The following is a 12,702-nucleotide window of genomic DNA, read 5'->3' on the forward strand; positions in this document are numbered from 1 at the left end:
AAGCCAAATAATTGATGTGATATTTGAATTTAGTATAAACATTTATTTATTAAACAAAGTAGCCTTCTACCATAAGCATTTTTATTATTGTTGATTGTTACTTTTAATGTACATAACTACAAAAAAAGTTTATTAGTTTTTTCAATATTAGACCGTACCTCTTCTCAAAGTAACATTTATTTATTGACCCTCCACTTTGATTCATCAACATCTCCCGAATTGTCATCGCTGTATTTATGCTATTAGTTGAATTTTAATTAATGTAACTCATACCACACTTTAAACAAATTTGTCACCCTCTGCTACCCACCTACAGTACCATAGTACCATATTGCATTCAGTAAATCTTCACAACAATTAAACAGTTCGCTCGAACTAACCGATCGCGACATATGGCCGAACCCTCGAATTTGTTCGATTGCCATCAATAGCCACAAATGGCGATATTTAGCCACTATTTATTGGTCACGATTAATGGACATATTTGTAGTTTTAATTTTACACGTTGCTTTGTTGTGTGTGATTGATTCGTGTATGTGCCATTAAATATTATTATTGGTAAACTGTAAATTATTATTTATTGTTATAGACGAAATTAAAAACTTCACCAGTAATATTTTTCATCAAATATTCGTTAACATCAATGGAAACAAAAAAATGATTCAATTAAACAACCACTGTTAATTAATAAAACCAAAAACAAACACATAAAGTAAGTAAATTATGAATAGCAGGAAAAAGCAGAAGCATTCCGACACATTTGTATTGAATAACGTGAAGTAAGTGGAGGTATCAACGAAACAATTTGTATGTAAAGGGCCGAGCCTCGCGGTCGCCGCTAATCGAAGATCATTATCGCCGAATGCTATCTGTGGCGTTATTAAAAACCATTTACCAACGCCATTCTCACTGGGAAGAGTTAATTCCAGAAGTTGTTTATCATTTAGAAGGATACAAATCGTTCATCGACTTTTTACTTAGCCACTAAATGTTCTGCGGTAGGACAAACTCGTGCCATTAACCAGAGAGAAACGTTATAAGATTTATAAAATAAAACACTCGAGTATTTGTTTCACCAACTTTAATCTCAGATGTATTGATATTGTGTTTTCGTATAACAAATAATAAATAGCCGAAACGAAAGTCATTTTAAATCTCATCAAATTCTCTTACTGTCCCTTCAACAAAAAACATATTATTGTAGACATGATAGCAACATCTTTTTGATAATGCCGATAAAGTTAAAATAGACGTTCATAAATCATTCATTTGAGGGCATTTTCAAAACTTGTCAAACAAATAAAACCATAACAATGACTGTCACAAAAAGATTGGCCGATTTGTAGAAGAGGATCCGAATGAAAGACGCTCTTTATCTCTTGACTTTGGAAATATAATCTTCATATGCATTGTGATCCAACCCTTCATCCCGCCCCCGACGACGCGACGGTGCCGTCAGCAGATGCAGCGCGACTCTTACTTTCAACTTTCACCTCAAGAACACTGATTTACATGTACGGCACACGTGTCTAGGGCATTGATCGATCTTCCTGCGCGATTGTGACGCACAAAGCGACAAAAAAGCGCGTGGGTGCAACCGCATTGTGTCGAAATGCGCCCGCGACCTCCTCTCCGACCATTGTCTGCCCGAGGGTGGCACTGTGACACATTTACTTCAGCCTTTTTCGAACCCATTGTATTGAAAATTAGAGACGTAACGCGATATTATCGGCGATTCCCGATGCGACGGCTGAGTCTATTATATCCTCGGATTACCATTCGAGACGTATTACAAAAATTTCGGTTAAAACAGGTTAGCTTTCCATTTCTATCAGAAATTCGTTAGAAGGGGTATCCGATAATAATTGATAGAGACCGTTAGGAGCGGCCAGCATCAGCTGATCTAACAAATTCCTTTCATCTGCGCGTGATGAATGAGGCGCGCTCGGGGATTTGAAAGGGTGGTCAGCTAGAGATCACAGAACACGTCTCGGGTCTGGTTTTATAGTGTTTGTGACCGTTTTATCGATGCCGGGAGAGCCAGCATCCGGTTGTATCTCGACAATGCGCCTCTATGAGATCGCCCGTTTGGACGCAAACTAGTTTCGGTAACGTTTCCCTAGCCCACAATGGCCGGTGCATAGTAATCGAATTCCTTTATACGACAATCATGTTTATTGAACGGTCACTTTTTACATCTAACGGTAATGTATGGGAATTTATTCCCATCGATAAGACGCATCTGCTTAATGCTTAGTTTACATGAGTTTCTTAAAAGTAAAAAAATAATCGTGTCCACGTTGACAGTTCTGTTAATGCACTATTTATCGCTCCTCGCACGGCATGCACGTTCGAGTTACGAGTAGTGACAAGTAGTGAGCACTATGTTACCGTGGACGCAGACTTGCATAAGTTAAATTTAGAATAAGTCTACTCTGGAATGAACTTCCACTAGAAGTACGTCAAGCGCAATCCTTAAGGAGTTTTAAACACCTTCTTAAATCACACTATCTTTCTCTTGCTTAGCTTCTTCCTCTATTTCCTTGCTGTTATCTTATTTTCTTCTTTGTTATATACCTACTACTATATACTTGTTCTATATGTTATATTTATTTAATATTTATAATTATATTTTCTCTTATTATATACTTCTATGTATTTGTTGTATGTGATATATATTATATACATTGAATATTTATAATTATTCTTTCTTTCTCCCTAACGCCTTATTTTTTTGCTCACCCACCTCCTTTTAACGTCTCTCCTTACATATTACTTACGGTGGCCTGGAAGAGATCGCTACCTAGCGATAAGGCCACCGTTTGTACACTTTGTTTTCCTCTTACCTGTACTTTATGTGTCTCTATTTCTTTTGTGTGTGCAATAAATAATTAAATAAATAAATAAATAATAAATAAGTCCAATGAACGTATTTTTTATATACACATTGAAATTACTAACGACTATTATCGCTTAGTAAAACGTCGTCGTCTCATAATTTATTGACGATTAATTTTATATTTTATAAAAAGAAAGCGAATCTATAAAAGTTAGATCCGATATTGATCTGCCAATAACCGCTACAACCAGAAATAAACCAATATACGTCATCTCAAATCTATATATATAGCTACGGCTAAACTTAACGAACGACGAACGTTAATTCTCAAATCCGTGACACGTGACGCTTTCTACGCGTTATCTTATCAGAAAAGCTCTCGGCCGCTCGTCTCGCGCGGATATTTCGATGACCATTCCGATGTAAACTAGGAGCCGCCATAAACTAAATAATTTACATATAACCACTAACGGATCTCACGAGAACCAGTCCCGAGCATATTAATGCATGTGATCTATTAGAAAATCGCCACGACGAAACGGATACCCGAGGCCGGCCGTGTACCTTTTTTATGATAATTTCTTTTCCCATCAAATGATAGTTCACGACGTATGTTAAAATTAACATAAAATATTGGGGAATAAAATTCAACATCTGCTTTTACAGTTTCTCGAGCTTCGTCGCTTCATAAATCTGGATTGCCTAACGTGTTACAAGTTTACGTCGACTATCATCAGCGATCGACGCGAGGCGTTAATTGTGCACTACGCGGCTTTCGGAGATTACAATTAGCTTGGAATGTTATGTCGTGATAGCGGGTATCGCGTTACTATTATCCTATACAATGGCGCGTATGCGCGGGAGCATCGATTCCCAGGAATCCGTTAGTTCACATGGGCGTAGCAGCCCTTTCGCAAGTCAAGTGATGATACGAGACAATGTGACCCAGCTGCCGACCGCTTACGCCAGGTGAGTGTATCTTCCACGCCACTCAGCAAAACTCACTTCTAATACGTTACAATAACGCACAAAGTAAGTTGCAGGGTTTCCTATTGGAAATATATTAAATAATCTCGAGAATTAGAAGATTCAACTTAATATCATCATTATAGAGCTTATTATTTATTGATTCAGACTACAAGCAGACGAGATATCAAAAGACAACAAAGTGCTCAGTGATCTGTAACTAGAACGAACATAGAAAATCATATTTGGTATCACGCATTTGTAAAACGGAGTATTTGTTCGAATAACATGTTTTGATGGCACGATCGCGTTACGAGTGCGGTTGATAGAAATCCTTCCGCAAATAATTTATGCAAAGGGGAAGTAGCAAAAAGTATAAATAAGATTATACACCTTACCGCCGCATGCCGAATGTTGGCCATAGGAGCAGGTAACTGGCCGACACTTACGAATTAATTATACGAGCTGCAACCGCACGCGCCAACAAAGGGTCGCTGCAAATTTTTTTCTCATCCCAAGCTTCATTTACATTTTAACTGTACCTTGATTTTTTGTCACTGGCCTAAGACGCAATTATAAACCGTGACTCGAGGGTGACAATGTAAAAATATTTGCTAATTGTTTGTTCAAACGTGAATATGTTTTGAAAAGATTGCCTGCCCATATTTGTATAGGTACCTACTTTTTGTGAAAAAATTTTGAATGAAAAGTAATTATAGTTTGAAACCAAAAGCAGAGCAGGAACAATGGCGCCACCCATCGAGCGATTAGTTGCCAACGTGCTAATTAGCGGATTTTCTCACCTCACCAAAGAAATTTTTTGCAAGATCGCTTTAGTGGAGCGTTTTTATAGAAGTTTTTTGTTTGCTTTATGGAATAAAAGTTGTGTATAATATTTGCAGATATCACGATTTATGATAGCAACAGATTAGTAATGTGTGTGAACATTCTTTTTCGATTTGAATTATTTTTAGAACAATGGCTCTGTTAAGATTGCATGATTGTTATTTTAATTGTATTTACCACTTTTCATTTATATAATAATAAGCGTTATAAACATTGAAAAATTCAGTTTAGAATGCATCCAGTATCTACGGCTTCAAGTCTCGAAAATCCTAAATAATAGTTAAAAATTCTAATAACCAATTAAAATGTGGCAAAAAATATTAATTCAATGTTAAATGCAAATCAGTGTGACCATAGCGCTTTGTAGGTGACTTGTTCTTTGTCGAAATAACAATGGTAGATGACGTCACGGGATCACCGTCACCTCTGGCTTGTGACCCGCTACACGCGGGGACTACAATGAGTACAATATTACCTGAAGTACGCATTATATTGGTAAGAACAGCTAAATAAAATACCAATATATTCAATGTACGAGAGTTTAATTCCAATGCTACAACTGACTAGTCTGATTTTAAACTTGATAACTGATGCAAATGTGCATAATACTTCTTAATAAGCATCGTATTAAAATCGAATTAAATGCACAATTAAAGCGTTGTTACGATTTATGACTCATTTTTATCGCAATCATATCTAACGTTATGTGTTGATTATATTTACATGATAATGGAATGAAATTGAAATAAAGTATTTAGAAATACTACGCACATTAAGCTTGTAAAAAAGGGATTTCCAAAAAAACTGAACCCACAATGTTATCCTACAATGACATGAACCTCTCCGAGATGCGCTTTCACCTCCACGACAATAATATCTACACAAAACTAGCATTCAAATTGGATCTCGATAGGTTTTTATATCGATCCGTGTTTTGTCCCCGCGAGTGACACGTCGACAATGGAGGAGCCTCTGGAGACATCCAAAACCGGATTTCCAAAATCCCGTTCCGTCGCATTCGAATTGGCTCTGTTTTCGATTTCTATTCGATTGTTTGTTTTTTCGATCCATTGTTAGGTCTGTCTGACATGCGTACCATTTTTGCGGAGTCTATCCATTGTTCGCGGAATGACATTTGACGGACGAACTCTCCGGTGTCTCGGTGCAGAGTTTCGATACGATCCAAGGTTATTCGTTCCCGATACCCGAAGGCTACGCAACGGTATTCCTATCATATTGGACGTTCCAAATTGCTTTTTGGCAAAAGGAATGACGCGACGGTCGAGCATAGCTCGCAGCCACATTCGACCGCAGGAAGGAAACTTGCCCCTTTTCTTACCTGCAACCATTTATAGCTTTTGGTAACTGCATTTCACGAACACTTGATTAATAAAAATCGTTACATTTAACTTGATACCATCATGATGAGTATAGCTCTGGTTTTGGCTTACGAGTTACGTGGTTTTCATGCTCTATTGTATAACAGTGTATCATGTTAGAAACCTTAATAAGACCATAAATACAAAAAAACAGACAGTAAATTCACATTTCTTGCGATGTCTGGTGAGACCGTGCACCGTGAGAACTGAGGTAAGTTTTTATGACTTGTGACGATGACGGACATTTACTAATGTTAGTGATGCGATTGAGAAAACATAAAATGAATATTCATGTTATCATTTTAAAGCTCTAAAAACAATTAACAAGCATGTCAGACATACAATTTCTAAAAAAGATGGAAGAAAGCAGAAAAGATACTGATTTCAATTTCCTTCTAAATACTTTTTTGTTACCTAAGTTGTTGGACGAAATTACATTAGAATGGAGTCCAGTCCCGTCATCCGTCACTAGGTTTAGATATCAACACAAGGCATGGCAAGCGCGCGCTCCTACGCGCTCGTCTCGCCAATTATGCGCGGCGCACGCGCCCCCAAAAAAAGCGACCATTTTTTAAAATCCCAACTAAATAATAATGCAGTAACACGCGAGAGTATTCGCAAAATGCGATCTGCGAATTTCGTTTCCAAATTCCTCGAGGGACGCTGTCGGTATTTTTTGCCGACACTATTGTCTACCAACCTCTGTTTCTGTGTTCGCTTGTGCCCTTTGAATTATTTCCACTTTTATTTCTTTTGTATTGTCATCATATGAAATGGTTTTAATTTGTTACTGTGTCTCGTATGTTTAACGGCTTATGGCTCTTGTGGAGTTTGCTTTTCTTTTAATGATTACCATTTGATCATCATCTGATTAATTATTTACATCTTCAAAATTGTCCCTATTATAACTTTTAATTGTACTTTATGAGATACATATTTATACAACAAAGCTAAAATACGTTAAACTGTTACAATAATAAAATTTTTAAACAAAATAAATACATGATTAATAAATTACCTTGATATAAGTAATATTCATGCCTATTGTAGCTGAACATGTGGTGAGTGCACACGAGAGGACTGTCGGTTGAATTACAACAAAGTGGACGCATTTTTTGTTACCACGATTATATTAGTCCCTCCCGGCGATGTGTCCGGCCCTATCATTACTAAAACGATCCTAATAATATAATAATCCTGTCACAGCCCTTTAGGAAAGTCCTTTAAGGACAATCTTCGTGCGAGTTAATGGCCGATTAAATTTAGCAGTTTATAGAATTATCTGGAGGATGTATTTAACTATAATTTTAAAGCGATATTCCGTTTTTTGCTGTACGACAGATATTTAAAATAATAGTGCTGTTTTTATTGTTTATATAAAACGATCTGCGGTTTTACAGCTCGTAACGTTTTGATGCATTAACATTTTTAGAATTTTTAACACCTTGAGTCATGAATTTAAATTTCACGATATTTTTGCATTGCATAAAATTAAATAGTGACCCTGTAGACTGAGCCAAATTGTAATTAGTTTTATAAACGACTTTAAAACCATTTTATGTGTTATTTATGTGACGTGTTGTTTCTCGTTAGTGCGAAGTGAGTTTATTTATATCATCGTTAAATAATTAGATGCCTTAGTGCAGTGTTGTTTTAGAAACGCAACAATATTTTTATCATTACACAGTCGAATATGAAAATAACTGACCAGTTTGAAATAATTATAGGAATGTTCGTTCCGTGCAGGTACGGGCGCAGACAGGCGAGAGGGTTCGGTACCAAATGGCACATTTATACCGTTCATTACCGAGCCTCGGAGGTGAGAGATGTTGGCGCTGTCACCGCGACGGGGGGTGCTCCAGGGCTGCGCGCTGGGACCCACGGATCTTTGTTTTGTCGGCTCATGGAAATTTATTATTTTGTTTGCAAGATTTGTAAAAACTAGTTAAAAAAGGTGACTACACAATTCTTATTTAAGTAAACTTCTTTGCTGTAATCATCTATTATATTTATATTTATTTTTAAATCATGAAATGGATCAATTAATTCATCAGATATTGTTGTTTTAAAAACATTCTTTATGCGTTTTCAATCAATTTGAAATAAAACTAAATATCTTATTTTCTTATTGTAGTGTTGCAAGCTCATATTCAATAGACACATCAAGCATCACGCTTATCAAAATAATTAAGAACCATACCATCCCAAACATCCCACCAGGACTGTCTTTCCCTATATCTAATACTAGCTGTGCCCTGCGGTTTTATCCGCATTGCTCCGCTCCTGTTGGTCTTAGCGTGATAATATATATAGCCTTCCTTGACAAATGGGCTATCTAATACTGAAATAATTTTGAAATCGGTCCAGCAGTTCTTGAGATTAGCGCGTTCAAACAAACAAACAAACTCTTCAGCTTTATAATATTATAGTATAGATAACATAATGAAAAGCAGCAGCTTCAGCCCTGTCCAGCCACCAGGGGTCCAGGGCGCGTCAGAGCGCGTTGATTTGTGCGCGATCTCCCGCAGACTGTATTTGTACACGCGCCCACGTCGCGCGACATCCACCGCTCCCGTCAATCCGAACACCAGCCCTGAATCAGCTCACTTGTTTATCCTGATACACTACACGAGATCTAGATAAGGGGAATCTATTCTTTGAACCGCCGATTGTACTTTATGGATGAGGTGTACTAGAGCTGTGTGCATAATGTATGTTGAGATGTAGAAATGCAGACAGAGAGTATTTATTTATTTATTTATTTATTTATTTATTTAGAGAGTAGCTCTAACATTAGTATTTGCTTTTTTGTATAATAGGTACCTGTTTCAAAAAAAAATGTTCAGTAACAGAAAAAAACCACACATCTAACAACAAGAATCAATAGTATCTAAAGAAAAGACAGCTAATCTCTATGTTTTAGAAATTCAAAGAACTTTGATAACAAAGTCACAAGTTCGTTAAAACATAAGAGAGAATCATTATCCAACAGAGTGGCGAATAAAATCGTGAAGAATAAAAGTGAAAATAATGCGGAGCTTAGAAGATATTTACATAACAGTGAAATGTAATAAACCACACATGCGCTTAAAGATTTATATGACGTTTCGTTTGTGGTATCTTAACGAGCCGAATCGACTATTCGAGCTCCATCGGGGTATTAATTAATATCGTGAAATATGTTATGTCGCACTGGTGAAAACGGATCTCACCTGTCGTTCGACGTATTTTCCAATCTATGCGAGCCGAAATTAGAAGGCTAAGACAACTTTGAAACCGGTCAACATAAAATTGGAAACCAACTGTAGTCTCCGCGTTGCGCAAGAGCCGCTTTACCAGTTTGGCGCGAGTCGCACTCGGCCGGCGCGCACCACGCAACCCACAGCCAACTCAACACGTTGCCCTCAAGTTGCCGTCTTACACCTTATTCTGTATTTTGTGTAATTGTTCGTTAATGTCACTTATGCATTAATTACTAATGATTTGAATGGATTTGATAGAATAAAAGATATTTTAAAGAATAGAATCACAAGGCGCGATTTGAACCCGCGTCTTTCGCCAATAATAATAAGAAATGACACAATCTTTAACTACTGCACTAGGATATTGCAAGATATTAATTAATAGATTAATGTTAAAAATGAATCTTGTCATAAAATATTATTATTGAATAAATAAATAGCAATTTTTATTCTTGTTTCATTTTTTCACCTACTGATTGAAAAACCTATATATCGTTTATATTTAATAACAATTAATGATCAGTGATAAAGTTCTTTAAATTAATATTTTTAACCATTCTTTGTTTTTTCAATTCAAGCATCTTACAACGCTTCTCTATTTTTAGCTCATACCATAGCTTAGTTACCTACCTTTAATTTTGTGTCAAATAATATGTATTGATAATTGATATGCATCAGAAGTATTAGAAGCTTAGTGTCGACTCGAGCTGCGAGCAGTGTAGCGCGGTGTGCGCGGCGACTAAGTTGCATGGGATCTATGGCTGCCGCCTGGTGCGCGTTGCGCGGCCGACGCACACGCGCCCGCGCCGACCTCACATACGACCTTCTTTCACGACGAATTTTAGACTGTCATTTTATAGCCACAGATTAAGAATCTCGTTGACATAAATTATTGCTCGAGTACGTAAAGTGTTTGAAATGTGAGCATTTACTGAAGCATTAAGTACGCCGTTGCGTAATGCAATGCCGTTTATATTTTTACGCGAATAAAACTCGCCGCAGTTGAGGTTACCGTTTCGTTTGTGTTCCCGTGATATTCGAGTAATAAATTACGGTATTGCTCAACTCAATAAATAGTTTGAGCATCCGAAATTCTTTCATTAGAGATTACGGACGCTGGAGTCATGTGAGATAATTGCTGAGATATTTAACATTTTACAACGTGTACCATATAAGGTGGCATTCCAGCTCAGATTTCTCTAAGAAAATATTGATTACTTGTCGTGTTGTAACACAATTATTGCAATTCAAATGGGTCCACGTTGTTACAATTCCACCGGGAACGAACTCGCAACTCTGTACGACTTCTAATGAAGCTATACACTTTTATAATTTGAATTTCTATTTGAAAATCCTATGTATATTTTTATGAACTAATTTTTTTTAAATTTATAATTGAACTAATACAAACTATCGTATCGATACTGTTGTCTCACAAGTTACATACATAGAACATCTATTATAATTAGACGTGGCTTGCTATAGAGCTAAATCTGGCTTATTACCTACTAGTTTCATATGTGAAGATATTTTTAATAACTGCACTGAATGAGTTTATATTCTGTTAATACTTTTCATCTGTCTTGATAATATTACGGATGATAAATTAGGTATATCAACGTTTAACTTCAAAAATGGATTTGCTGTTACATGTTTTGTAACAATTCACACTACATCATGTATTTTCTCATTAAATCTTATATATAAAAATGAATCGCAAAATGTGTTGGTAAGCGCATAACTCGAGAACGGCTGAACCGATTTCGATAATTCTTTTTTTATTATATTCCTTGAAGTACGAGGATGGTTTTTATGTAGAGAAAACATAAATATGTACCACGGGCGAAGCCGGGGCGGACCGCTAGTTCAATATATTTTCGACTTGATGTTGACTTTTATACCATTGATCAAGAACTCATTATCAATGTTAGAGATAACGAAATTAGAATATTGAAGGATGTCAACTGGCTGCCTTAAGGTCGCGAATGGCGGAAATATTGTTTGAGTAGGCTTAACAGTGCTTCCTCGGTCCTAATGGATATTATGATTTAGTTATCACACTTTATTTTGTTTATCAGAAAATAAAATAAAATTGTGTACTTCTGGTTAGTCATCATTGATCCAATTAAGATGTATCTAAATTATATATTGATACTAATAAATACTAATTATAATATCATTAGCCTGTCTTTAAAGAAGGTATATTTTTATTGAAATAACAACATTGCTACTATAAATTTAAATTTATTTATGTAGCTTTTTTTAATTTTACCTACCTACTTTGTTTCTATTAACGTAGATTCTTTGCTAGTAAAATATGTATATCTAAATGCAACAAGAATGTAGCAAAGAAAACTTCCTAAATTGCCTTTGTTTAAACAATGATATTGCTCTGACCTATCTTTCATTTATTACAACTCCAATTTCACTTGCTCTATCCAAAAGAACCAAAAGGCAATCATCCCATATCGAAACTCCATGATCCCGATTACCCTTAGTTATTAGCCGTGAAGGCCCGGGTTCGATGCTCGTGGCGTCTATTTATCACTACCATTTGAGGACACCTGCTGGCCCCGGCCAAGCGGGATCCGTCAAATTAATACTTTGACCTGCCTTAGTCTTGGTTTATTTGCTTTTGGAATATTTTCATTAATGTCGATGTTTATTTTATGGTTCCGAGTGACCACTAATTGTATGAGTTTTCTTGTTTGAGAAGGAAAATATTTGATTGCTTTTATAGGCATGGGATAACTATTGATTGACAAATCACACGCGGTAAATTATATATGTTTTACTGTGTTGTTCTTATGCTGTTTCTCTGTCTTATTCTTTGCGATGTTTACTTCACCTAGATTTTATCTAGATTATTCTAGGTTAAAATTTACCAATTTAGCATACCTATAAGCAATCCTATAATCTTGTGGTCAATTATATTAACGGCTACCAACATAACCGCTCTTTTGTTTTTATTACAATTGATCAGTGCAACAGAAAGAGAGATGCATCTTTCCCTTGTCTCACAACTGTGAACTGACACACGACATTTAATTTAATATCTTTATTATTTATACAATTTAACTTGACATACACAGTGAGATTAAAATATGTATATCTATCTACTGACTCTATATAGGTATGCCAATAAATTAGAAAACATCGACGAAGAAAGAAGTAGATATACATATAAAAGTTTGAACTTCCATCTCTTTATTTTCGAAATACCTACCTATATTACTAAATATTACGCATAACGATAGAATGTAATAAACTCGCGCTTAACTGAATCAAACTATCCTCTAGTCTGACAATGACCATCTCTAAAATTTGGGTTCGGTCAAACACCTTTACATCGTTTACTCTATCTTATACACATAGGTACACTACAAAATAACCCATATTTTCAATATCACTATAGTGTTGGTATACCAGT

General features: G+C 36.0%; 1 protein-coding gene across 1 annotated transcript; it reads left to right on the plus strand.

Annotated features, from left to right (window-relative positions):
- Nucleotides 1-3,193: 3,193 nt before the first annotated feature.
- Nucleotides 3,194-8,746, plus strand: LOC149904940 (uncharacterized). Its single transcript, XM_090106765.1, has 2 exons — nucleotides 3,194-3,808; nucleotides 7,777-8,746. The coding sequence occupies exons 1-2, from the start codon at nucleotides 3,684-3,686 to the stop codon at nucleotides 7,973-7,975; spliced, it is 324 nt and encodes a 107-aa protein (XP_089962891.1). The 5' UTR covers nucleotides 3,194-3,683; the 3' UTR covers nucleotides 7,976-8,746.
- Nucleotides 8,747-12,702: the final 3,956 nt, after the last annotated feature.

The sequence above is a fragment of the Colias eurytheme genome, chromosome 11 (assembly GCF_061535395.1).
Source record: "Colias eurytheme isolate Ceu_HAF_F1 chromosome 11, ilColEury1 Martin Lab GWU primary, whole genome shotgun sequence".
Taxonomy (NCBI): Eukaryota; Metazoa; Arthropoda; class Insecta; order Lepidoptera; family Pieridae; genus Colias; species Colias eurytheme.

What these genes read in the sequence shown, in the direction of transcription:
- LOC149904940 (XM_090106765.1), top strand. Translation starts at nt 3,684, where the DNA reads ATGGCGCGTATGCGCGGGAGCATCGATTCCCAGGAATCCGTTAGTTCA. An exon ending in CTGCCGACCGCTTACGCCAG is followed by an intron (nt 3,809 to 7,776) that starts GTGAGTGTATCT and finishes CGTTCCGTGCAG; the next exon opens with GTACGGGCGCAGACAGGCGA.